The sequence below is a fragment of the Molossus molossus genome, unplaced genomic scaffold, assembly GCF_014108415.1.
Source record: "Molossus molossus isolate mMolMol1 unplaced genomic scaffold, mMolMol1.p scaffold_m16_p_5, whole genome shotgun sequence".
Lineage (NCBI taxonomy): Eukaryota > Metazoa > Chordata > Mammalia > Chiroptera > Molossidae > Molossus > Molossus molossus.
In genome coordinates, this window is record NW_023425388.1 from 49,126,094 (window position 1) to 49,151,154 (window position 25,061).

Below are 25,061 nucleotides of genomic sequence, written 5' to 3' on the forward strand. Positions count from 1 at the left end.
AGGGGACGGACCCGGTCAGCAGCTCCAGGCGCCCGGGCGGGAGAGCCTGGAGACACCAGGGTTCAGTAGAGTCTGGGGCCAGGGGCGGCCGAGCCGTCTAAATTAGACTATTCAGGCCCAATCTCTCTGGCTGGAGGGGTGCCCTCTCCTGCTTCTCCAGAGGGGCCAGCGGCCCGAACGCCGCTGCTCTGTCGGGAGTGGGAAGCCAAGCGGAGGGGACACGAAGTCCGGGAGTTGGGGGAGGGGTGATGCTGGGAGCTGAGACGCTCAGTCTCTCTCAGGCTTTCCCTTCCTCCTTTTCCTTGCAGCTCCCCCAGGGAGGTGCACCTGGGGCGACGTGGACTGTGGGTGCGAGAACGGGGGTGCGGAGAGGTGGGGAGGGAGAGGGTGAGGCGCGAAGGAAGGGAGGTCTAGGCGAGGGGAAGCCGCTCCTGGGAGGCAGGCGTGAAGGGGCAGAGGTCGCTTCTTCCTGGCAGGGTCCAGGGAGAAACCCGAGCAGCTGCTGACGTCTCGCTGCCATGGGGAAACGGCCTGATGGGGCTCCTGATTCTCCATCAGTGTCCGGAGAAGGATAGAGCAGGGGGTGGGGTGAGCACAGGGTGGATGGCGGTGTGTGTGTCAGAGATAGTGTCGGGGAGAGGCCAGTGCCCAGGAGACAGGCGGTGTGCTGGAGGAGGCGACAGGATGAAGGGGCATTGGGAGCAGAGGTGTTGTCTCGGAGAAGGGGGCAGTGACCAGGAAGGGGGCAGGGCGAGAGCAGCCCGCATCCTAGAGGAAGGGGCAGCCGATGGAAGGGAAGAGTGCACGTAGGAGAGGACAGTGTCAGGGTGAAGAGGCACATAGAAGATCAGCGTCCCGAGGAAGAGGCCAGTGGAGTGGGGACGGGCAGCACCAAGCCGAAGGGGCAGAGCTCAGGAAGGCAGTGTGACGGGGTCAGCGCCAGGCTGCAGGGCGGTGTGGGGGAAGAGAGCAGGGCTCAGGGGAAGAGGACAGTGGTGGGGAGGGCGCAGCACCAGGGGGACGAACAGAGAAGGCTTTCCTCTTCCCCACAGTGACATCATGGCAAATTCCCAAACTGAAAGGACCCAGCTCGAGTGACATCCAGCAGGGCCGAGCTGGGCTGGACCGGCTCTGGGGGCGGGGTTCTGCTCCGCCCTTCCTCGGCGCGGACTGTGCCCTGAGCCGGCGCGCGGACCTGCAGGGTAGGGTTGGGCCGGGCTTCTCTGGGCCAAGGATCAAGGTCTCTGGCTCGGGTAGGCCCCCAGGCATTCAAGTTTTGCCCACAGAAACCCTGAAGAGGGCGCAGTAGAGCCTCAGCAGAGAGCGAGAAACCGCGCCACCTCGGCGGGAGGTGGGGTCTCTATTGTGATCCCGCCCTAGGGCGGAGCTATCTGGCCCTGAGGCCCACCCTCAACGCTGATGTCTCTCGGAAGCAGTAGTTCGGGGCGGAAGTTAGGCAGCCCCGAGAGTTAGGCGACGGAAGTGGCCACGCTACTACCTGTCCGTGCGCATGCGTTATTTTATAGCCTTGCCGCTGCTCTTCAGGCACTAACTTTCCCCCGCTCCCCTCATTTTCTCCGCGCGAGGGGGTGCGTGTACCCCTAGTCGTGGTTTCGCGCTCAGCCCACTGTGCTACTCTCGTGGCCCTTTTACCATGGCCGGCATTCTGTTTGAAGATATTTTTGATGTGAAAGACATTGACCCGGAGGGCAAGAAGTTTGATCGAGGTAAGTAAGGTACGTAGGGGCGGTTTGGGGTAAGGGGCTAAATAGTTCTTGGGGACACGCCCTGGTCCACCCAACCCATGTGGCATGCATGCCCCCACCGTCAGGTCCGGATGTAGGGCCCTCCCTCAGGAAACACTTTATAGGATGAGAGAACGGAGACTCCGAGCTCCCCGTGGGGTCACACTTGCTGTGCCCGGTGCCTGGGTGGCCTATTGTCGTGGTGCTAGTAAACTCCTGGGCATCTTTCTAATCGATACCCACTCTGAGCTAGGCGCTGTACGTGCTGTACACGCTTTGTCTTCTTTCAAGAGTCTCCATGGGCTAGGTGGTGTCTTAACCGTTTTGCTCCTAGAAGTAATTCACCCAAGGCCACACAGCAAGTAATATGACTCCAGAACCTATATTCTTTTTGTTTGTTTTTTTCTTTTAATTTTTTCCCCTTTATTGACCTTTAGAGAGAGAGGAAGGGAGAGGGAGAGAGAGACAGAAACATCAATGAAAGAGAACACGACTGGCCGCCTCCTGCACGCCCCCCACCGGGCATGTGCCCCGACCAGAAATCGACCCAGACAACCTGTCGGTGCCTGGGTCGACGCTCAACCACCGAGCCACACCAGCCAGGCTGTTTGTTTGTTTTTTATTTTTATTTTATTGAGTTTATTGGGGTGACACTGGTTAACAAAACCATACACGTTTCAAATGTACAACTCAACAAGTCATCTGCATACTTCATGGTGCACCCACTGCCCAAAGTAAAGCCTCTTTCCACCTGTGTGTGTGTGTGTGTGTGTGTGTAATTATTATTATTATTTTTTAAATTCTCACTCCAGGACACTTTTGCATTTATCTTCAGATAGAGCGGGAGGGAGAGAGGGAGGAAGAGAGAGAGAGAAACATTGATGTGAGAGAGACACGTGGATTGGCTGCCACCCGCACAACCCCAACTGAGGCTGGGGACAAACTGCAACCGATGTACTGCCCTTAGCGGGAACAGAACCTGGGTCTCTCTGGCCCTTGGGCCCACGCTCTAACCTCTGAGCCAAACTGGCCAGGGCCCACCTATATTCTTGTGTTGCTCTTAGAATCTTTAGGTCTTTGTGAAGCCCTCTCTGAGTTAGAGTTGACTTCTTGGAGTAACAAAGAGTTGCTCTTTGTTCTATCATTGACCATTAATTGTTTCTATCTGGTTTCTCACCCTTTGCCTGGAGACTGAGATGTTCTTCGAGACAAACACCGGTTCTTAAATGTCCTGATAATCTCCTCAGCACTGTGCCTGGCTAGGAAAGACAAAACTTTTGGATGAATGAATAACTTGCCCAAAGTCAGGTTGTTTCTAAATCACCTAGGCAGGCCTAGCATCTGGATATTATTTGTTGCCAGAGGACTTTTGATTCTTTTCTGGGGATTGTGTCCACTTGCCATAGTTTTTCTCTTCTTTCCTTCTTGTATATCTGGTTCTGATTGAGCCTGCACTTCTGTGAGAGCAGATGAGAGGCCCATGGATGCAGATTGGGTTAGACTGAGTGTTTTATTGTGTGTGGTCCTCCAAAGCGGTGTCTGCAGGGTCAGCCTGGGTCAGGCAGTTAACTCCTGCCATTCTTTCTCTACTTCTCTCCAGTGTCTCGACTGCATTGTGAGAGTGAATCTTTCAAGATGGACCTCATCTTAGATGTGAACATTCAAATTTACCCTGTAGATTTGGGTAAGTATTGAACACAGACAATAGCAGGAGACTTTTTTTTGCCATTTCAGCTGTTCTTCACCCTTAGATATTGCCATTACTTTTAGGTGACAAGTTCCGGTTGGTCATAGCCAGTACCTTGTATGAAGATGGTACCCTGGATGATGGTGAATACAACCCCACAGATGATAGACCTTCCAGGTGAGGGAGTGGAGGAGAGAGAACTTGCAATATGCCTGAGAACTTAGTAGATAAGTGGTGTAGAAAGACCTTTATTTAATTCATGGAGTAAATGATTATCAGCAGAATCTGAGGAACCTTAAGGAAATTGCTGCACTTAGGAATTAACCAGGTGCTTATCTAGAGCAGCGATTGCATGCTTGTGAGTTGTAAATTTTTTTTGATGGCTGAGGAAATGACCACTGAGTTGACCTAGGCTGTGTGGGCCTTGGATCTTGGAGCAGAATTTGGTATGATTGGAGTTTGGAGCCTCACTGAGTTAAAATCTTAGCCCAACCATTCATTTGTTGAATAATCTTAACCTCTTTCAGCCTTAGTTTTCTCATCAGTAAAAGATAGATGGTTGTACCTAGTTTGCAGGTTTGCTGTGAGGACTAAATAACATTGTGTTTGGAAAGTGCCTCTTATAATGCTGGCACTTAGTCAGCAGTTACCACTTTTAAAGAACCTCTTATTATTGTTAACTACTTTTAAGAATAACTGCCACTGTTGTTCCACAGGGCTGACCAATTTGAGTATGTAATGTATGGGAAGGTGTACAGGATTGAGGGAGACGAAACTTCTACTGAAGCAGCAACACGCCTGTAAGTTCCTTGGTCTTGTGAGAACCTTTTCACCCTGCCCTATTCTGAGAATTTGGGCCATGCTATGCTTCCTGTCCCTCTCCCTGAGCACCTCAGACATAAGCGGGACCCAGAAAGAAACTTCTGGGAACAGTTTTCTGTCTGACATGTAGGCTGCTTATTTTGCCCTTTGTCAGGGCCTCGGCCCTGGTAGTCCAAATGACACTGGTAGTCTTGCTGTGTGCAGTGCAAAGGAAGGTTGCTTCCTCAGGAAATAAATACAGCAGTATGTAATTACACTGCTAGGCGTGTGTGTGTGTGTGTGTGTGTGTGTGTGTGTGTTGCTGCTCTGCAACCCAATCCCTAGTTCTTTGGTTTCCCTGCCCAGCTATTTTTTCTTTTCCTTAAAATCTTATTAAAACAATATGTGCCCTTTGTAAGAAATATGAAAGGCAGAGAAATAATGTCAAGAAGGAAAAAAAGTCATCTATAATTCCCTACCCAGAGGGAACCTTTTACATAAACATTTTTTTAATAATTTAGGTTTTTTTTTCCTGTGTGCTTTTTTCTTTGAGATCTTGTTGTTTATTACAATGTTTTCTTCTACTCTTTTTGTTTACTGTTATATAAAACATGTATCCCCATGTCAGTTTAAAGCTTTTCCTAAACAGTTTAATAGCTGTATAACATTCCAGTAAATGAATAGATCTTAATTGATTTGACCATTTCCTTTATTCTGGGCATGTAGTATTTTCCACCTTTGCTGACATAAAGAACACTGCCTTGCCCATGTCTGTGCATTCATCTTTGTCTGAATTTTGGTTCCTAATGACAACAACATTAGGAACGTGCCTCTTTTTCTTAGGCTGGACTGGAAAGCTGCTGAGTAGCAGCTGCTCCAAAGCTCAAACTCATGGGACTGGACCTTCTGTTTCAGCTCTGCCTATGTGTCCTATGGAGGCCTGCTCATGAGGCTGCAGGGTGATGCCAATAACCTGCATGGATTTGAAGTGGATTCCAGAGTTTATCTGCTGATGAAGAAACTGGCCTTCTGAACCACCTGAAGCCAACCTTGCTGCTTAATCATCAAGTCATGGACATTTGTTCAAGCCTGAGCAGGAGTTGCTGTTGTTCACCTGTTCAGGAGGGGCTGGCTCTCTATCCACTGTGGGTGCACCTTTATGTGGTCTGGACTGAATGGGAAACTGACTTGCCTGTGAAAGACTCAGCGGGAGAGTTTAAAATGAACCAGAAGTTGTTTTTATGTGATTTTTAAAAATTAAACTTTACTTTTTCAGACTTTTCTTCCCCTTAATAGATTTTTCCCCCTGTTTACTTTAAAATCATTTTTTTCAATTTGCCTATGGTATATTATGTCTCTGGTCCACAGATGGATTATCACAGGTCAGTGTAGGATCTGTCTGTCCCAGCGTTTTGGTATCTGGGTTCAGGGTTTCTCAGTCTCCTGGCTGACTATACCCAACATTTATCCTCCAGTGTGATTTTCTATGAGAGAGAATGAGTGATACTTTTGGCTCCTGGGGGCACCCCAGGCCTAGAAGATAACACCCATTTGGCTTAGAATTTTGAGTTGGCAAGGAGCCCTGCTTGTGCCCTTTCAACGCTTTCAGTCTCTTAAGTCAAATCACGTTGACTTGAATGAGTCACTTGCATAACCTGGAATTGTTTATCATTTTTATGGAAGTTTTGGGTGGAGGATTTTAGACAAAAGCATGGGACTCAACTATGAAGAAAATAGGAAGAGTAGATTTGGTGATTATGGGAGGAGGTGGAGAAGCTAGCTGTCTGCTCTATATTCTAGAGGTGACCTGGAGGGGAGGGTAAGTGGTGTTTCTTACTAGTGACACTGAACAGGGAGCTGCTGCACAGACCAATGAAGTGGACAGGGCACTAATACCAATGAGGTTGGCAATCTATGCCAGTGCCCGAGACAATGCAGCAGCCCAACTGTAGTCACTAACTTAAAAGTGGGGGAAGGACACACTTGAGGAAATGGTGATGTTTACAAGAACTCTAGCATAGGAGCTGGCTCTTCAGGCTAGCATTCAAGGTCTCAGAAAGGATGAAGGGACTCTGATTACCCATGGGAAATTCTGGCTAACTATCCAGAAAGACTGAGTGGGTATTAAGCAGTTGTCTCTTTTGATCTCACATTTTACCAGGGGAACTGGTCCCCTAGAGGGATGCCTGGGGTATCTTCTTCCCCCATCATTTTCAGGTCTTTACATGAGGTGTTAGAGTATTTAGGGAAATGGGTTGAAAATGAATAGTCCCTGCAGGGGGGAGGTAAAGGTGTTTTTTTTTGCTTTAGTATGGGGTAGGGAGGGTGGAGAGGGAAATTGGAGATGCAGTGGGGGTTGGGATGAATTTTTATAGAATCCTACAACCTTTCCATGGAATCCATTTTGGGGTGGGCAGGTGGAGAAGGATGAATTTAGGTTAGAGTGGGAAAATCTAACTACCACTAGTACTTTGTGGGGTGGCATAGCAGACTGTCCTAGCTGCTCTGGGGTGGCAGAAGAAAGAACTGGCATACAGTTGCATAGAGAGAGGAATGTTCTGGTTGTAATCGTTTTTTGTTTGTTTTGTTAAAGGTAAGAAGAGACAATTATTTAGGAATGAGTTAGATATTCAATAGGGACAGATTAATTCACACTGGAGAAGCCCATGAGTTATTTGCATTTGCCCTGGAGTAAGTCAAACACCAGTACTGGATGCCTGAAACTTTCTGGCTACATATATTTTGTAGTTTTGCATCTTTTTCTCATCTGACTGCTGAGAACCCCTAATTCTTTGTCTCGGGTCCCTTAGGCCTATCTGGTCCTGGGTGCTGCCTCATGTACAATAAAGGGTTTCATTTGATTATTAGATTTAATCTACCTTAGTACCTAGTAAATTAAAATTTCCACTTACCATTCCCTTGACTGCATCCTGGAATTTGCAGTGTGGACAAACTGATTCTTTCCCATGCAGAAACTGACACCATTCGAGATTTGGACAACACTTTTGAGCTTTGTGCATTTGTTGATTCCTTCTCCATGGCAACTGTTCTGTCCATAGAGGGGAAAGGGACACCTGGAGATGTCTAAATTGATCACCCCTACCAAGAGCTTTGGCTTTCTACTGAGAACTCTTTTATCTGTTGATGTATTTACTCCCTAAAGACTTGGAAATTTTCCCTAATAAATAGAATCACTGAATAACATATTGGACAGTGCACCACACTGGGGAGAGTTTGGGCTCCAGACTGTCAGCCTAGGGTGTTTCTTCTTTTACTGCTCATAGGCTGTGAACCTTGGGGAACTTGCTGGGCTTCTCTGAGCCTTGGTTTCCTCATCTATAAAATAGAGATGATAGCACCTACCTTAAAGAGTCATGTAAGCCTTATAAAAGGTAGTGTACATAAGGTTCCTGGCACACTGACTTTCATTCTGTTTTAGAATGCCTTTAGCAGTCCTGGTATATTTGTGGTAGTGTTGGGACTCTGGGCTCCTGGCTCCTTTACCTACATGGTAGCCTTTCCTTTCCTTTTGGTGGGGAGTGGAGAGGAAAAGCTTCTATTAGTTTTCCCTATAGGAGTCTCTGGACGTAGTGTTGACCTTTGCAGTAGAGTTTTTGTTTCGGGCAATATAAACCTCATCTTCCTAAGCACCAAGAGGGCATTTGTTGGCAAAGCCCCATAAGCCTGGCTTCTTTTCTAGAGATTTCCTAACAGAGTTTATGTTGGTCACACAAGGTTGCTTTTTAGATACTATTCACTTCTGGGAATTGGGAAATAAGCCTTCAACTTGTACTTGAATTGTACTTGTCTCTCCTGCTGTGTGAGCCCCAGGAGCCCGGCTCATGCCACTTCCTGCACTTCCCCCTGACCTCCACAGGAGGGAGGCAGGAACCCAAGCCCGGGGAAACTTCCTGCTGAGCTGCTGAAGCTCCCTGTTTGCTCAGCTGTCACATCCAGGTCTGGTCTTGACTGAACTGTCTGCACAGCCTTACCTGAGGTGTGAGCCACTCCTAGGCTTCCTGTTAGCTTTTTTTTTTTTTTTTTTAGGGAGGGGCAGAACTATTGCCCCCTGAGAAGAACATCTTTTTCTTTTCCGCTAGCTTTTGGGTACTCTCAGTTATCCTCTATTTATACAGGCTCAGTTTTGTCTATTATGTAGGGACAGTCTGTCTGGAAGACAACTTCTCATTCATTTCTCAAGGGTAAGGATCTCCTAAGACAAGGAGAAGGATGGTCAAGGGTATGGTAAAGGGATGAACCTTAGTTCTGAGTAGAAAACCAAAGCTTATTTTCTGTTTTCTGACATAATGTTAGTCTCTACCTCTGTTTAAGAGGCCAGGCTAGTCCTGGCCTTGAGGAATTATCATATGAAAAAGCATACAGAGAATTTGTAAGTTGTAAATTTGTGCAGAAAATAGACCAAAGATAACTAGCTGCTCTGGTGAATATTATTCATAGCTTAAAAAAATAGCTTCTGGTGTTTTAAACAGTGAGAAATGATCCCTGTTTCTGTGCATCCACTTTTCCGGGGCTTTGGTTTCAGGTGAAAGCAGGAAATCTCGTCGCTGCAGTTGTCTCCCAGGGCCTCTCCTCTGGTGAGGTCATTATACGTGGGAGACACTGCTGCCGGTGTGTCCGGAAGAGTACCTCACTCTTCCCGAGACAGATTCTGGAAGTGAGGGTGGGCTGCCATCAGAAGAGGACTGGTAGGGTTGGGCATGACAGAGGGCTCAGGAAGCGGGAGTTGGAGCTGGACTGCAGGGGTGGGCAAGGTGGGTGAGAGAGAGAAGAGTATACGTTGTCCAGTGGGAGGATGGGTTAGGGAAGGAGAATATCCAGGCTGGAGGGTGGGTGGCAGGGAGCCTGTGTCCAAAGTTCCTGGAGGAATATTCAGGGTTCCCAGGGCCCTGGGTGAGGGTCCAGGAAAGAGTCCATGAGTTCCATTCAAAGGTCCGTGCGTCCTGTTCAGGTGTCCAGGGATTCGGTCTAGGAACCTGAAGGTTTGGTTCAGCAGACCAGGGATCTTGGCTCTGAATCCCTGCAGCCTCTTCAGAAGTCCAAAGCCAGTAGTTTTGGCTGGAACACTGGAGTTTGTCTCCAACAATCCAGAAGTCCTGTTTGGAAGCTTGTTCAGTGTGAGGAATAGAGAGGTGCTGCGTGGGACAGCTGTGGTGGCGAGGGCCCGCTTGGCACAGAGGGTGGGCCCAACCGCATGCAGCAGGAAACGCACCTTTCCGCGGAGCAGTTGTTGGAAGCTCAGGAAGATGGCATTGGGATCTTTGTGAGCTGTGGTCCTGCCCTGTGGAGGAAGCTGAGGGCAGAGGATGGGCCTGAGGCCAGAGACCTGGGCCAGATTTCATGGCTCCCTTGTCTATGTGGAAAGATAGTGTACCAGCACCCAGGCTTTGTGGTTGGGAGGGAGCATTCCTTGGTAGGTCATCTCTTCTACCTCAACATTCTTAGAATTCCTCTCCCCTCAGGTTTTCTAAGGAGACTGAGTCAGAAGAGCACCGTTTTTTATAGTTTCCTTGACCGGGGACTTACCTGGGTTCCGAGGAGGCTCTGCAGGGCCCCAAGGAGGAGGCGGACCTGTCCAGAAAGCTGTCCCAGTAGGGATGAGAGGCAAGTGGCTCCCAGTTGTTCCCGTGCCGCCATCACTCCCTCCAGCAGACGGGTGGTTGTTCCTAGAACGTCCCGTGCCTTGGTCTGCTCCTGGGAAAGATGGAAGAGAGAAGTGGACAGCTTCAAAGGGCATGCTAATAGCGGGTGGGGAGCCTGTAGGAGCAGCCAGCAGAATGAATCATAGAAGCTGAGAATTGGACAGGACCAAGGTCCCACCCAGCACAGGAATTCCTTCACAGTCTCCCGACAATTGGTCATCAGCCTCTGCTTGAATAACTTCAGTGTCCGGTAACCCAGCCTGGTCTTATGCTTCATTTCAGTCAGAAAAGCTCTTTTTCTCCCCCTTGCATTATATTGAAATCTGCACTTTTATGCCTTGTACCTCTTGGTTCTAGTGCTACAAATCTCTTTCTGCCACAGAAATCTTAGGATCATGTGATTATTTTTTAACTGAAGGTCAAGATGAAACCATCATAAAGAGCATACAGATGAAAAAAAGGGCTTGCTGATAAATGGCAGAGTTGGAACTACAAGGACTCCCTAGAAACTGCCCTTCCCTAGCCTAGTCCTCCCAGAAGATCTGAGGGAAGAATGGGATTCCAGGGACCTTAAGGTTAGAAGAGTTGACCTACCATGGAACGCTCACTCCCAGTAGGTTTCCTGAGTCTCAGACCAAAGCTCTGGCCTATCCCACAAGACTGTCGCTTCCTCCAAGCTCATCAGACAGGCTTTTTTTAAAAAAAAACCATTCCTCACATAACATGTTTTCTAACCTCTTACTGTTCAGGTTGCTTTCTCCTTGACACATGCTAGTTTCATAGGTCCCTCTGAATAAATTAGCATGTGTCTAGAGGATAATGTCTAGTTCTTAGTCCAGTATTTTTAAGTGAAGTCCACTCAGAATTTTATAGGAATATTTTCACATTATTGGAGCTAAATATCTAAAGCTGCCTAGGATCGTTAGCTTTTTAAGTAGTTGCTTCAATAATGTTGTTACATGTGAAGTTTGGGGTCAACTCAGCCCTCCTACATCTTCTTCATAGTAAATAATAGGGTGGGAAGTTTATATGAGGGAAGCAGGGGCATTGTGGCCTGAAAGCTGAAACAGGACTTGCCTAAATTACTTTACACGTGCAGAATTCTTTATATATCTCTGTTAAATTTCACCATGTTTTGAACCTCGCCTTTCAGTGATTTGAACCTCGAGTTTGTCTTTTGTTGTTTTTGCTATGGTCCTCAGCTTAGGGTCATCTTTGGATGGCAGATCAGTCTTATTCACACCAACTTAAGAAGCTTGAATTGGAATAAGTCAAAGGCATGGCCCATGACAGACCTCTATCTAGCTTTTCATGGTGTTCAGCTTTGAATCTATTTAATATACTGGAACTGCAAGTCATCATCTTGTCTAGAAGATATTATCATAGTAGAATGTAGATTGGGTTAGATTGGTCAAGCTGAAAGGTGAGATATTTTCAGACAGCTCAGGAATTTTGAAGAATCCACAGGAAGCAGTAGGAAACTGATGAAGACAGGACTTAGAGAAACCAAGGGAAGGGATGGCTTTCTTACCGTCTGGGTTTTCCATTCTCCCAAGCTAAAGTCCACAGCAGGCAGCAGGACAGATGTGGATAAAGGGTTAATGTCTGGACACTGGCTCTGTTGAAAAAGATTGGTGGGGAGGGGGAGAGAAGAGAGCTGAAACAGAGGGGGATATGGTGACCCAATGACCAGGATGGGCTTCCATGATCCAGATTAGAGCTTTTATTTTTTTATTTTTTGGTGGTACGTACCCCTAGTGGGAACTGAACCCGGGACTCTCTGGTCCACAGGCTGAGGCTCAACCGCTGAACCAAACTGGCCAGGGCAGATTAGAGCTTTTAAAGGAGCTTGATTGCAAATCATAATCCTTGTCAAAGAGTGGTGGTCAGGAGGTGGTGGTCTTACCAAAGACAATATTGGAAGAATAGTGATTAGATCAGGGAGTGAGAGGAAGTGATGGGACTGAGGGTATCATACCAGTTAAATGGACAGAGGGACAGTGCTTGGGGATTCTCACCAGTCTGCTGTGAAGGACATGAGAGTCCCGTAGCAGTTTATTCAGGAGTCGGGGGTCACAGGCAGGAGGAGCCGGGCTGGACTGAGTTAGTCTTGCAGTTAGGAGAAGCATGACCACGAGGAGCAGTTCTTAGATTAGGAAAGGTGAGGTTGAAAGGGGTGGATAAAGAAGAAATCACTGTTGCGTGGTGGTCCAGGAATTCCCATTTAGGACCCAGACCTGAAATCCAGGGAATCTGCCACTCACATGCCTTATTCCTGGGAAATTGGGTTTCCCCAGCCCTCCCCCACTGCAGCATATCTCCTTCTTTCCCCCTCAGCCCCTCAAGTGTGTTCTTACCAGTCAGCTCCATTCTGGCCAGGCTGTCTGGTTGGAGTGGCTCCCTGTGTGGGGCCTCTCCCCTGAATCCTTCCTGGGGCCATGGAGGCGGCTTGGGCTCTTGCACTTCTGGGCAGAGTGGGGTGGGGCACGGCACAGGTGGGCCCAGGAAGAGGGTCTGGAATCTATCCTGCAAATGACAGGAATAATGACCACTTATTCATGTTTTAAGGAAGAGATTCTGGCTGGCTGGGAGAACAGATACTGGGAGGGCTTGCGATGCCGACCAGCCTAGAACTACTAAAGCTCTGAGTGCTCCCACATTTTCTTGTGATTGTAGCATATGGTGTCTCCTCTTTGTCAGGGTTTCTAGTGAATCTGATACGAGTTTGGTGCCCCTGCCCCATACCGAAGGCAGCGGGACAGGATATGTATATACACACACATCTTTTAAAAATATATATGTTTTTATTGTTTTTTTAGGGAGAGAGGAAGGGAGAGAGAGAGATAGAAACATCGTTCAGCTGCTCCGGCATACCCCCTACTGTGTGGGTCAAGCCTGCATGTGCCCTGACCAGGAATTGAACTGGGACCCCTCAGTCCGTGGGACGACACTCAATCCACTGAGCCACACCGGCCGGGCCACACACACAACTTAATTGGCCTCAAATTCTGAGCAACCTTGGTTGTTTGGTTGGAGAAAATCTGGAATGGAGCTAAAGAATGGAAGTATTGTGCCACAAGCCTGGAGAAGAGAGGGGGAACAGGAATAGGGCCAGGATGAGGAACTAGCAAACATGAACAATGTATTGCGGGGTCGCTTGGGGAGTGGGGTTGAGGAGTGGAGTTAGGCAAACAACAACAAAACTGGACTACTGGTGATGAAAAGATTAGGAGAAGGTGGTGTGGGAGAAATTAACTGCTCATTCTTTCCCTATTTATCCACACACATAAAGCCTCTTAAAGTTTTTCTTTGAACTCCAAATTCTGAAATACTGGGTTTTCCAAGTCAGAGAGATAGGCTAACATTTCTGAGATTTCCTTCCTGAGGCAAGTTGTCCAGGAATGGATACCTACTGAGTGAGATGATGTTCACCTTACATGGCATACCTCGCCTTGGCTGCCTATCATAGGTCTCATAGCCCACACCTTCCTCCCTGCCCCCTCTTCAGACCCCTTCCGGTTCCTTCACAGGACCCCCCACATGGCTTCCTCCTTCTTTCACGAGTTGTGCAAAGAGGCCTGCACCTGATTCAATATTGAGACTTCCTGTAGGTCTGTCAACATGCATGAGCCCTCCTCCCATCACCCTCTCCTTGTGCCCTGGCTTGTCTGACCCAGCTTCCCAGCCTCTGGATTCAGAACCTTAAGCTAACTAGGAATGACTGGGTAAGAAGGAAGACTGGAGCTCTGTCCATCTTGGTGCTGTGTTCCCTAAAACCCAGTATACCTCCTTTTTCATGTTTTCCCTGGACCCATGTTCCCTTTCCTTAATGCCAGCCAGGACTGTGCTGTATTCCACCAAGTCTGTGATCAGTCCCTCAGAACCCAGCACCCCACCCCCTACCCCTGCTCTGTCCTACTCCTCCCATTCTGGGAAGGCCACACTCTTCTTGACAAAGGTCAGTGCCTGTAGGTTCCAGTTTGCCTGCCCCTCCCCCAGTGGAGAGCCCAATTCCTCTTTCATGTTCTTCCTACCCTCACTTAACTCCAAACGCTGCTTGCCACTCACCGGGTGGAGAAGGGCTCCCGGATTCAGGTGCAGAGCAGGCAGCACTCTGGGGAGCAGATGGGTAAGGAAGCATGTGGCGTTGGGGCATAGCCCCTTCGCAGCAGTGGGGTCACACGCCTGCCTTGGCCACTTCTGCCCAATCAGAGAGCAGGGAGCCACCAGACACTGGCGAGGGCCTCCGGAAGTGACGCCTCCTCCTCCCACCCTCGCTGGACCTGGAGCCCCTGCCTGGACCATGGTCCATTAGCGGAGCCCAGCTCCTCCACCCACACACACCACCTGGAGGATCTGTCTTTGCCTAGGAAATAGGCAACCTGGGACCTGGCTGGAGAGGACATGGGAGGGGAACAGGTTGTTGTCGTTTTTTTTTTTTTTTTCCTGGAGCAATCTAGCAGGACATTTTTGTTTTCAGTTCCTGGCTGGCCAAAATTTCTTTTCCCTGGATACCACACCTGTTGCTGAAATCCAATAAGGCTCTTGCTTTTCTGCTTTTCTCTCCTCTAACCCCTAGGGGGTCATGTCTTATACCAGCTTTCTGAGTGGGAATGTGGGTATTGCCTGTATTAGAAAATGACCCTGTCAGGGGCCAGTGTTATGGAGAAAGGATTTGGACAGTTTGAAATGACTGCATAGTAAGGGGTGTGTGCCGGGCTCAGGTGCTCCCCTGCTGGGGCCCATTGGCTCAGAGAGCTAAGCCCACATATCTCTGCCTGTGTCCTCCTTTGCTCACTCACCGTCTTTCTCCCTCTTCCATCTCCTACCATTCCTCATGTGACAAGAGGAATAACCAGGCCCATGTGTCCCTGTTTTAGGAAAGACAGCTGCTAACCCTCCTCACCCCCACCCCCACCCCTATCCCACAAATACCTCCTGCTGGCCTAGTTCCCCTCTTCCTTTGGCCCGGCTCTAGTTCCTTTGCTTTCCTCTCAGTCCTAGTCTCCCCACAGTCTCTGTCCTCAGGGCCTCCTGGCCTGACCTTGTTCCCATTTCCCCCTCACCCCCCCAGTTCTTCAGGCTCTCTCCTGCTCCTCCTCCCCAGGATGCGGCTGTGCGGCTGTCTGCTAAGGAGCATGGCCTAGATCCCAGAATTCTCCATTTCAGCCAGATGAGATGCCTCCCAAGATTAGGAAGGACCGTGCTGGGATGGTTGAGATGGTGTGTGGGGGTGGGAGGGGACAGGGAGGCAGTCATGACCAGGAAACCAAGACAGAGAGGGTTGAGGTGGGGTGGAGAGGTTGAGGGTCTCCTGGGTGAAGGAATAGGGTGAACAAGCATGTCAGTCTGGGGATGATGATGATTAGATGAGTTTGAGGACAGGTTACACAGTAGGGAGGGAAACACTGTTACCAGACAGAAAGGACACAGTCTGTTTCTGGCTAAGTTCTTGTTCTGCTGAACAGTAGAATGAGGAGACTTCAGAGAAGTAGGGACATAGGCTAGGCAGTGAAAGTGGGTGGTGTGGGGTTTGAGAGGTACTGTGACACCAGAGTCAGGGGGATATCAGTTGATGGCCTTTCTTGCACGTTGTCATACATAAAGACAAGACATGCCAAAGGAACCGAATCCTAGACTGGTGGTTGGTCCAGGCCTCAGGCCTAGCCTTTGCCCCTCCCTGGCCTGGGGCTCTCATCCTGGGCCAGATACGCACCTCCTGCCTGGTCCAGCCACCCTGTGGCCACCGGCAGTAGAGGGGGTGCTCCAAACCTGCCTCTCCTCCCCTCTTCGCGCCCCCTTGGTCCCTCCCCTCACCCTCCCCCCTCCGCTCCCCCTTCCCCCTCCAGCCCTTCCCTCCTCCCCTGCTCGGTCCCAGCCCCTCCCTCCCCTCCCCCACTCGCGATCCGGGCCGCGGCTGCTGGGCCGGACCCCCGGGGCTCAGCCCGGCCCCTCGCCGAGCCACCGCCGCCACCGCCCCGTTTGCTGAGGAGGAGGCCCCCGGCCGGGGTGCGGAGCACGGGGCATAAAACGGGCCAGAGCCGGCGCCCAGGGCACTAGAGCCGCGTACGGCCCGGGTCAGCGCCCGATCTGCCGCGTTCCTCCTGGCCGCTCCTTTCGCCTGGCCGGGCGGCGACTCCGCAGCCGCCCGACGAGCCCCTCGAACTGCCCGGGCCCTGGCCCCGGCCCCCTCCCGCCGTACCGCCCCCGGCCCGGCCCTCCTCCTATCTCCCTCCTCCCTCTCCTGCTCCCTCCTCCCTCCCGCCTCCCCAGCTGTCCCGTTCGCGTCATGCCGAGCCTCCCGGCCCCGCCGGCCCCGCTGCTGCTCCTCGGGCTGCTGTTGCTCGGCCCCCGGCCGGCCCGCGGCGCCGGCCCCGAGCCCCCCGCACTGCCCATCCGGCCCGAGAAAGAGCCGCTGCCCATTCGGGGAGCGGCAGGTAGGTGGGCGCCCCGGGGAGGTGCGGGAGGGGAGTCCGGCTTGGGGCAAGTCCGTGCCCGCCCGGAGGGGGCGCGGGCGCAGGTGGTTCGGCGCAGCGGGTGGCCTGGAGGGGTGGGCGGGGGCCTCGAGGCGCGTGGTACCCGGGGACCCAGGGCCCGCTGGCAGCGCCCGGGGCGGGCACACGGCAGGAGCGGGACAGCGGCTGCCAGCCAAGCCCGTCCTCGCAGGCTGCTCCTTCGGCGGGAAGGTCTATGCTTTGGACGAGACGTGGCACCCGGACCTGGGGGAGCCCTTCGGGGTGATGCGCTGTGTGCTGTGCGCCTGCGAGACGGTGAGTGGACCAAACGGCCCTGGCCGGGGCCCTCGCAGGTGGGGGAGAGCTGGGGTCCGGGGATGTCCGAGTGGATTCGGAACTGCTCAGGAGAAAGAAGCAAGCCTGCAGATATTTGGGATATTTCCTGGCGGAGGACTGGGGGAGGAAGCGCCCCCTTCAAGTCTCAAGTGTTGACCGTTATTGATCGCCCACTATGTGTCATGCTATTTGCCAGCTCCATTTTATCTGTCTCATAGTAATTCCTAGATAGATACTGTTATTATCCCCATTTTCAGATAGGGACTCCAAGGCCTAGAGAGCGCAATTAACTTGTCTAGGGTCTGCAACTTGTAAGCAGTAGAGTGGTCTGCCTCCGTGGGACCCACCTTGCCTTGGGCTCTGACCCCCTACTCCTACCCCCACCCCCCCGTTGGGTCTTACGGACTGGTGTCTTACACTTACTCAGTTTTCCTGTCTTTTCCGTGAGTAGCCTCAGTGGGGTCGCCGCGCGAGGGGCCCGGGCAAGGTCAGCTGCAAAAACATTAAACCCGAGTGCCCAACCCTGTCCTGCGGACAGCCGCGCCAGCTGCCCGGCCACTGCTGCCAGACCTGCCCCCAGGGTAAGGCCCGTTCCGTGGTGAGGGGAGGGCGGCAGGGGCTGCGGTCCCTGTTCCTGAGCCCCTCGTATCGGGCCAATGGTGCCGATATAGCGGGCGCAGCGTCCAATTGGCCATCCCAGCGTCCAGCTGAAGCCCGTGTTCCTCATCCCTGACGCAGAGCGTAGCGGTCCGGAGAGGCAGCCCACGAGCCTGGCCTTCGAGTATCCGCGGGATCCAGAGCATCGCAGCTACAGCGACCGCGCAGAGCCGGGAGCTGAGGATCGGACGCGTGGAGATGGCCACACAGGTAGGCAGCGACCAAATCAGGACTGGGGCCATGGTTCTGGCCTGGACGCCACAGCGGGTGAGGATACTAGGGGCCTCTTCTTCTTCTCACAGACTTTGTGGCACTGCTGACAGGGCCGAGGTCGCAGGCCGTGGCCCGGGCCCGAGTGATACTGTTGCGCTCCAGCCTTCGTTTCTCCATCTCCTACCGGCTGTGAGAAAGGGGAAGGAGGGAGGAGGGGCGGGCTGAGCGCTGGCTCGGGGGAATTGGGAGAGGCTAGAGAAGCCGCTTCTGGCCCAGGCTCAGAGTCAGTGCTCACTCTTAGCCTCCTTCCCAGGCTGGACCGTCCAACCCGAATCCGCTTCTCAGACTCCACCGGCAATGTCCTGTTTGAACACCCTGCAGCCCCTACCCAAGATGGCTTGGTGAGATGATGCCATTTATGAGTGTTTATCCAGTTTGGGCACTGTATTGAGAGCGTGCTCTGCATTGTCTCCTTTGGTCTTCACAACAGTCCAGTGGGAGGAGGCATTGATGTTATATGACCATTTTACAGACGAGGGAATTGAGGCTCAGTAGCAGAATATAATTTGCTCAAGGTCACACAGCTAGTAAGTGGTGGAGCCAGGATTTGGACCCCAGCATCTGGATCCAGGTCTCCTTCTTAAGTTTCCCAAGAGGGCCTTCTTCACTAGAGCTGGGCCTCTGAGCTGGCCTGTCCTACATACTGTCTGAGTAGAATCTTTCTTGTCTCTCCGCTCCAGGTGTGTGGGGTGTGGCGAGCAGTGCCTCGGTTGTCTCTGCGGCTCCTTCGGGCAGAACAGCTACATGTGGCACTGGTGACACCCACTCATCCGTCAGGGGAGGTCTGGGGGCCTCTCATCCGGCACCGGGCTCTGGCTGCAGGTGAGGGGAGCAAACAGTCCCTGGGCATGGAGTTCTGTCTTCTCTATCCCAAGGACTGGAGTGGGCTGAAGAGGAGACTTTCTGTTGGGCTCTCATGGTCCTCCCTCTCCTAGAGACCTTCAGTGCCATCCTGACCCTGGAAGGTACCTCACAGCAGGGCATAGGGGGCATCACCCTGCTCACTCTCAGTGACACAGAGGACTCCTTGCATTTTTTGCTGCTCTTCCGTGGGCTGCTGGAATCCAGGAGTGGGGGTAAGTGGGATATGGGGAAGGCGTGTGAAGAGAGTGGGGAGAGCACCTAGCTCTCAGAAGTGTCCACACGTACCATTGTTTTAGGACCACCCCAGGTTTCTTTGAGGCTCCAGATTCTACACCAGGGGCAGCTATTGCGAGAGCTCCAGGCCAATGCCTCAGCCCAAGTAAGTGAAAGTCTGCTTTTGCTGCCACCTGCTCTGGCCTCTTGCTCTGCCCACCATATCCTGCTCTGTCCCTAGGAGCCAGGCTTTGCTGAGGTGCTGCCCAACCTGACAGCCCAGGAGATGGACTGGCTGGTGCTAGGGGAGCTACAGATAGCCCTGGAGAAGGCAGGTGGCCCAGGGCTGCGTATCAGTGGACACATTGCTGCCAGGCAGAGCTGTGATGGTGAGGCAGGGTGGAGCCTGGCACCCTGGGCACAGACGAGTGTCAGGGGCAGGGCCAGGGTGGACATGGGAGGGGTCCTGGGGGCTGGGGATATCAATGGCCATGGGGCCAGCCTGCCTCCACTTGTCTTGCCCCTCTGCAGTCCTGCAAAGTGTCCTTTGCGGGGCTGATGCCCTGATCCCAGTTCAGACAGGCGCCGCTGGCTCAGCCAGCCTTACACTGCTGGGAAACGGCTCCCTAATCTACCAGGTAAGAGTCAGGGGCTGCAGGAGGTGGAAGGGCCATAGGGTAGGGTGGAGATTTGGCCTGCAGTTCAGGCCCCAGGTCTTCTCTGCCACAACAATTTGCCCTCCCCAACCCTGCCCACCAGGTGCAAGTGGTAGGTACAGGCAGCGAGGTGGTGGCCATGACGTTGGAGACCAAACCTCAGCGGAGGGACCAGCGCACTGTCCTGTGCCACATGGCTGGACTCCAGCAAGGAGGTCACACAGTGAGTGCTACAGGCAGAGCTGGGCCACAGTGCCCATGTACCACAGTGTGGGGCTGTGGGAAGCTAGGCTGGATGAGTAGATAGGTTCAGCATCATTCGCTCACTCACAGGCTCGCTCACAGATGCACTGATTTACTGCACACATTTTTAGTAAGACTCAGGCAAAAGAATACAAAGGAAATCAGATATGGCTCCCCTCCTCCTGTCAAATGAGAGGAGTTAGACAGGGAGACCAGTGCAGGAGATTATATACTAATTGTGAGAGCAATGGCTGCCGCTTAGTGAGCCTGTCTATGTGCCATGTACTATATTGGTTGCTTTACTTATATTATTTTTGGTCCTCACAGTGCCCATTTTAGAGATGATGAAGTAAAGGATCAGAGAGGTTAATTCCTTAAGGTTGTTACATGGGTAGGAAGAGGCTGAGAAGGGACTTGACTCGGCCTGCAAGTGTCTTATTCAGTGTTTCTGGTGTATGGAAGTGTGTATGGGTGTCACACATCAAACACAGAAAGGCTTCAGAATCTCGGGCTCGTGTGAAAGCTGAGGAGGGATTCATCTGGGACCTGGCAGGCTGCAGGTAGGGCTCACCCTTGGTTATTTCCTAGGCCGTGGGTGTCTGCCCTGGGCTGGGTGCCCGAGGGGCTCATATGTTGCTGCAGAATGAGCTGTTCCTGAACGTGGCCACCAAAGATTTCCCAGATGGAGAGCTGCGGGGACATGTGGCTGCCCTGCCCTACAGTGGGCACAGTGCCCGACATGATAGTGAGTGCCCCAGGGGTCTGCCTGCCCTTTGCTGCCCTCTAATCGGTGACTGAAGCATGTGAGGGATGGTGCCGGAGGACCAGAGCCTGGTGTGTCTTTCTCTGCCTGAGCTCTAGGTTTGCATCTGGAGAGTATAGGTGGGGATGGAAAGGGTGGCCCTGCTGGGAGACCCTCCTTGTTGCCATCGTGCAGGGTTCTAAAACTTGCTGTCCCCCCACCCCCCCGGCACTGGGCCTATGGACAGTGTCTGCCAGCTCATGGAGTCAGTGCTGGGGGACATGGGGAATGCTGGGATTAAGTGGCTGCTCTAGGTCACCTTCTTATCTGTCACCTCTCCTCTGTCTGGATCCAGCACTGCCTGTGCCCCTGGCAGGAGCCCTGGTATTGCCTCCTGTGCAGAGTCAGGCAGCAGGGCATGCCTGGCTCTCCCTGGATACCCATTGTCACCTGCACTATGAAGTGCTACTGGCTGGACTTGGTGGCTCAGAACAGGGCACCGTTACTGCCCACCTCCTCGGTCCCCCTGGGAAGCCAGGGCCCCGGCGGCTGCTGAAGGGATTCTATGGCCCAGAGGTGAGGATGTGATGGTGGGAGGCAGCTTGAAAAATATCTGCTTTTTAGCATAAAGGGATGTGTGGGTTGGTGTATGTGCATTTGCATGTGTGTGCGTGTGCGCGTGCACGTGTGTGTGTAAGCAGGGAGCAGGCTGCCTGGTATGGCAGAACTGGCATGGGCTTGGGAGTCAAATGGACCTGGCTATGAATCTGACCCAGACTTTTATTATTCATTCTCTTTCCTGCGTCCTTCTCTGGTGGGATCCCTGGGACAGTGTGTAATATCCTGGACCTCCAGAGGAGTAGATGGGATGACCAAGTCCTCTGAAGTGGGGTGGGTGGTCATGGACTTGGTGTAAGAGAGACTGGGCTTCTGAGCTCCATACAATTGCTAACGGGCTTTACTATCCCAGAGAGCTTATTAATCTAATTTCCCTGGGTCTCAGTTTCCTAGTCTGCAAATTGGGAACAGTAGGCTCAGCTCTAGAGTACCTTATTCCCATTTCTTGTCCTATCTACTCATAGGCCCAGGGTGTGGTGAAGGACCTGGAGCCTGAGCTACTTAGGCATCTGGCACAGGGCACTGCCTCCCTGCTGATCACCACCAAGGGGAGCCCCCAAGGGGAGCTTCGAGGGCAGGTAGGCAGGCAGTATAGGCCTGTGGGGATGGGTCAGAGTTGGGCTGGCACTGTGTGCCTGTGCCACTTGCTCTTGTTAAGTCCTGGGGGTGGTAGTGTCACACTTCTTTGCTGCTTGGGAGGATGAAGCCATACAAGGTACATAAATAACAATCCTGGCAGCAGACCACCCTGGCCCTGGCAGCCAGAATGATTGCTGTGACTAATAGCATCCTCCTGGGGCACAGGGGCACTCAGGGGATGAGGTGTCTCTGCCTGGTGGGCTGGCTGCTGCTGGTGGAGGTGCAAGGGGAAGCCTGGGCACGGTCTCATCCCACCTTTCTGCTCAGGTGCACATCACCAACCAGTGCGAGGTGGGTGGCCTTCGCCTGGTGGAGGCAGGGGCTGAGGGGGCGCGAAAGCCTGGGGCTCCTGATTCACTGCCCCTGTTGCCCCCTGTGCTGGGCCCTGATGCCCCAGTGCCAGTCAAACCCAGCAGCCCCTGGAGAGCCAGAGACTCCAATACTTGCTTCTTCGAGGGGCAGCAGCGCCCCCATGGGGCTCGCTGGGCACCGAACTACGACCCACTCTGCTCACTCTGCACCTGCCAGGTAGGAGGCTCCCCAAAAGGGCACAGTGGGACCTGGGTTCCCGGAGAAAGGTTCCAATCAACCTCCCACCTCTCCCTGCAGAGACGCACAGTGATTTGTGACCCTGTGGTGTGCCCGCTGCTCAGTTGCCCAAGCCCAGTGCAGGTGCCTGACCAGTGCTGCCCTGTGTGCCCTGGTGAGTGCCATGCATGGGTGGAGATGGTCATGGAGAGTCCACCCATGGAGGATGAGGCCCCTAGGGAGGGAAGGAGGGCATCACCCTCTGCCTTCACTATTTCTTTGGCTCCACAGAGAAACAAGATGTCAGAGACCTGCCAGGGCTGCCGAGGAGCAGAGACCCTGGAGAGGGTGAGTTGGCAGTGTGTGAGCTAAGGTGGGGAACCAAGAGGAGCTGTTGAGTGGGATTAGGAGGGAGACAAGAGAGCGAGAGTACATATGGGTGGAAGTGAAGACTGAGGGACACAGGTTCCAGTGACACCTGATAGACTTCATTAGAGCCCGCTCTGCGAATGGGCTCTGGGGTTAGATGGTGTGGGTTTGGCCTGACACCCAAGCCTTGGTTTTGGATCCAGCCAATGAGCTCAGTACTAATGGCAGCTGGGCACTGTCTCCCACCAGGCTGCTATTTTGATGGTGACCGGAGCTGGCGGGCAGCGGGTACCCGGTGGCACCCCGTTGTGCCCCCTTTTGGCTTAATTAAGTGTGCTGTCTGCACCTGCAAGGTATGAGTGCTCAGTCTTCTCCAGTGCTACAGCCCAGGTGGGTCTGCAGAGCTGGGAAGGGGGCTGCCAGGAGAGGAAAGCCCAGCCTTGGTGAGAGGGGCTCGAGGATCAAAATAATGAGAGAAAGTCCTTCGGGCTTTGAGAGTTGGCTTCCTGCAGGCAAAGGGCAAAGGCTGACCTGGTGTGAATTCTGGCTCTGCCAGCTGACTAGCTCCATGTAACCCTGGGCACTTCCTGTACCTTCCTGAGCCGCACTTTCCTCTCCTGTAAGCAGATGTGATAGCACCTACCTGGCAGGGCCACAGTGAGGATTTAGTTCAGGTCGATAAAGCACCAGCCAGGGCCTCTGAATAAAAGGCCATGGATATATTACCTGAGGTATGCGGAAGGAGAGGGAGGAAGCAGGAGGCTTATGTGCTCTCCCTCCTTCCTGACACCCCTCACACAATGGATCCCTACAGGGGGACACTGGAGAAGTGCACTGTGAGAAGGTGCAGTGTCCCCGGCTGGCCTGTGCCCAGCCTGTCCGCGCCAACCCCACTGACTGCTGCAAACAGTGTCCAGGTGAGGGGGGTGGGCACGGAGGCCTCTTGGGGCAGATAGGGCCCTTCACTGCCTTGTCCTGGGTGAGGGGCTGCATAGTGAGGGTGGATGGAAGGGACACCTCAGCGAATGCAGCATTCACTGAGCGCTACTCTGTGCCTAGTCTGGAGCCAGGGTTCTAAACACAGTGGAAAGATATGCATGTATTAGTGGGCTATGATGGGTTCCAGTTCCTGCCCCATCCATCCATTCATCTGTCTGTCCGTCCATCCACCCATCCATCTATCCGTTGAGATTTATCACCTACTAAGGGCCAGGAACTGTTAGGTGCTGCAGATTCAAAGACAGATAAAACCTGGGAGGCCCACACAGAGCTCATGTCTGCTGACCTCTTCCTCCTTACCTCCCTCTCTCCTTTCCAACAGTGGGGTCAGGGGCCCACCCTCAACTAGGGGACCCCATGCAGGCCGATGGGCCCCGGGGCTGCCGTTTTGCAGGGCAGTGGTTTCCGGAAAGCCAGAGCTGGCACCCCTCAGTGCCCCCCTTTGGGGAGATGAGCTGCATCACCTGCCGATGTGGGGTAAGTAGGGAGTGGGGAGGGGCTTGTGTGAGGTGGGGGGCTTATGTGAAGGGGACCTTCCCAGGGAGGGCAGGCTCCTGGGGGCAGCCTTCCCTGAAGAGGCTGAAGTTTGCTGTGCCCTAGTGCCTCTGGGGACCCTCAGGATCTGCTCTGTCCTGCACCAGGCAGGGGTGCCCCACTGTGAGCGAGATGACTGTTCGCTGCCACTGTCTTGCGGCCCAGGGAAGGAAAGTCGCTGCTGCTCCCACTGCTCACCCCGCCGGTGTAAGTGGGGATTCTAGGGGCGGCGCTGGGGCTGACTGGGGTGCTGAGGAGGGAAGGGAGCACCTGCCTGTGCCCGGAACAGTGCCCTCTGCTTCACAACTGCCGTTCCATTCTGCCCTCAGCAACCGTGTGGACTTGTCACTGGTAATCTTTTCTTTACAAGTGAGCTTTCTGAAGCTCAGAGGAATTAGGCTGCCAGATTAAAGTTACACAGCTGGCGTGTGCTGCCTTGCTCAGAAAAGACTGACCTTTCTGTGGCCAGATCAGGGACGCTCTGCTGGGCTCGCTGTGCCACCTCACTTTCCCGCTCTCCTCCGAAATTCACTCCCTCTGTCTCCAGCAGCCCCAGAGACCAGGGCAGTTCCAGAGCTGGAGAAAGAAGCGGAGGGCTCCTAGGGAGCGGCTGGAAGGACACATGACCAAGAGGATGGGGCTTGGGCTGGCGGAAGGAGTGGCGCCCAAGGACCCTGCATTCTCCTGCGGAAACCCAGTGCCTTTGGCTCTTCTTCTCTGCCTTTCCCCCTCCCCCACTACCTCTGGGAACCACACTCCACAAGGGGGAGGGCCAGACCAAGGCCATGTCCACTCCAGCTCTTGCCTTGTCACCCTCTGGCCTCTGCCTTGGAAGCCCAACCTCTTTCCTTCTGTACATAATGTCACTGGCTTGTTGGGATTTTTAATTTATCCTCACTCAGCACCAAGGGTCCCCCCCACTTCACTCCTGCTGCCCCTGAGCTGAGCAGAGTCATTATTGAAAGTTTTTGTATTTATTAAAACATTTTTTTTTCCAGTCTTGAGCTAAGGTCTTTCTTTGTGGCCAGGGACCTGAGTGGGC

At 52.9% G+C, this 25,061-nt stretch overlaps 3 protein-coding genes across 7 annotated transcripts; 2 read left to right on the plus strand and 1 right to left on the minus strand.

Annotated features, from left to right (window-relative positions):
• The first annotated feature begins 1,506 nt into the window (after positions 1-1,506).
• POLR2H (RNA polymerase II, I and III subunit H) lies at positions 1,507-5,769 on the plus strand. Of its 2 annotated transcripts, none has more exons than XM_036242942.1 (5): positions 1,507-1,727; positions 3,346-3,429; positions 3,516-3,609; positions 4,149-4,232; positions 5,149-5,769. In XM_036242942.1, the coding sequence occupies exons 1-5, from the start codon at positions 1,655-1,657 to the stop codon at positions 5,264-5,266; spliced, it is 453 nt and encodes a 150-aa protein (XP_036098835.1). In that variant the 5' UTR covers positions 1,507-1,654; the 3' UTR covers positions 5,267-5,769. The 2 variants fall into 2 exon arrangements, with proteins under 2 accessions (XP_036098835.1, XP_036098836.1); XM_036242943.1 differs by having other exon boundaries at positions 1,701-1,736.
• Positions 5,770-8,761: 2,992 nt separating this feature from the next.
• Positions 8,762-14,019, minus strand: THPO (thrombopoietin). Of its 4 annotated transcripts, none has more exons than XM_036243423.1 (6): positions 13,962-14,019; positions 12,251-12,419; positions 11,912-12,039; positions 11,425-11,511; positions 9,778-9,945; positions 8,762-9,532 (listed from the first exon to the last, which is right to left on the minus strand). In XM_036243423.1, the coding sequence occupies exons 2-6, from the start codon at positions 12,261-12,263 to the stop codon at positions 8,882-8,884; spliced, it is 1,047 nt and encodes a 348-aa protein (XP_036099316.1). In that variant the 5' UTR covers positions 12,264-12,419; positions 13,962-14,019; the 3' UTR covers positions 8,762-8,881. The 4 variants fall into 4 exon arrangements, with proteins under 4 accessions (XP_036099316.1, XP_036099315.1, XP_036099318.1 ...); XM_036243422.1 differs by having other exon boundaries at positions 8,762-9,544; XM_036243425.1 differs by lacking the exon at positions 13,962-14,019 and having other exon boundaries at positions 8,964-9,347; positions 9,464-9,544; positions 12,251-12,263.
• A 2,163-nt stretch (positions 14,020-16,182) lies between these two features.
• Positions 16,183-24,622, plus strand: CHRD (chordin). Its single transcript, XM_036243519.1, has 23 exons — positions 16,183-16,330; positions 16,560-16,663; positions 17,136-17,265; positions 17,423-17,551; positions 17,644-17,743; positions 17,868-17,955; positions 18,295-18,436; positions 18,550-18,690; positions 18,775-18,857; positions 18,933-19,080; positions 19,223-19,329; positions 19,451-19,570; positions 20,179-20,335; positions 20,688-20,908; positions 21,415-21,528; positions 21,857-22,117; positions 22,199-22,292; positions 22,409-22,465; positions 22,736-22,839; positions 23,301-23,403; positions 23,808-23,962; positions 24,127-24,226; positions 24,567-24,622. The coding sequence occupies exons 1-23, from the start codon at positions 16,183-16,185 to the stop codon at positions 24,620-24,622; spliced, it is 2,862 nt and encodes a 953-aa protein (XP_036099412.1).
• Positions 24,623-25,061: the final 439 nt, after the last annotated feature.

Bases quoted from the DNA above. Each gene is read 5' to 3' on its own strand.
- POLR2H (XM_036242942.1), top strand. From the start codon at position 1,655: ATGGCCGGCATTCTGTTTGAAGATATTTTTGATGTGAAAGACATTGAC. The intron at 1,728-3,345 runs GTAAGTAAGGTA...ACTTCTCTCCAG, and splicing joins GGGCAAGAAGTTTGATCGAG to TGTCTCGACTGCATTGTGAG. The intron at 3,430-3,515 runs GTAAGTATTGAA...CATTACTTTTAG, and splicing joins AATTTACCCTGTAGATTTGG to GTGACAAGTTCCGGTTGGTC.
- THPO (XM_036243422.1), bottom strand. The intron at 11,512-11,911 runs GTGAGAATCCCC...CTTTTTCAACAG, and splicing joins ATGTCCTTCACAGCAGACTG to AGCCAGTGTCCAGACATTAA. The intron at 9,545-9,777 runs GTAAGTCCCCGG...CTCTGCCCTCAG, and splicing joins AGAGCCTCCTCGGAACCCAG to CTTCCTCCACAGGGCAGGAC.
- CHRD (XM_036243519.1), top strand. From the start codon at position 16,183: ATGCCGAGCCTCCCGGCCCCGCCGGCCCCGCTGCTGCTCCTCGGGCTG. The intron at 20,909-21,414 runs GTGAGGATGTGA...ATCTACTCATAG, and splicing joins AGGGATTCTATGGCCCAGAG to GCCCAGGGTGTGGTGAAGGA. The intron at 24,227-24,566 runs GTAAGTGGGGAT...CTCTGTCTCCAG, and splicing joins CCACTGCTCACCCCGCCGGT to CAGCCCCAGAGACCAGGGCA.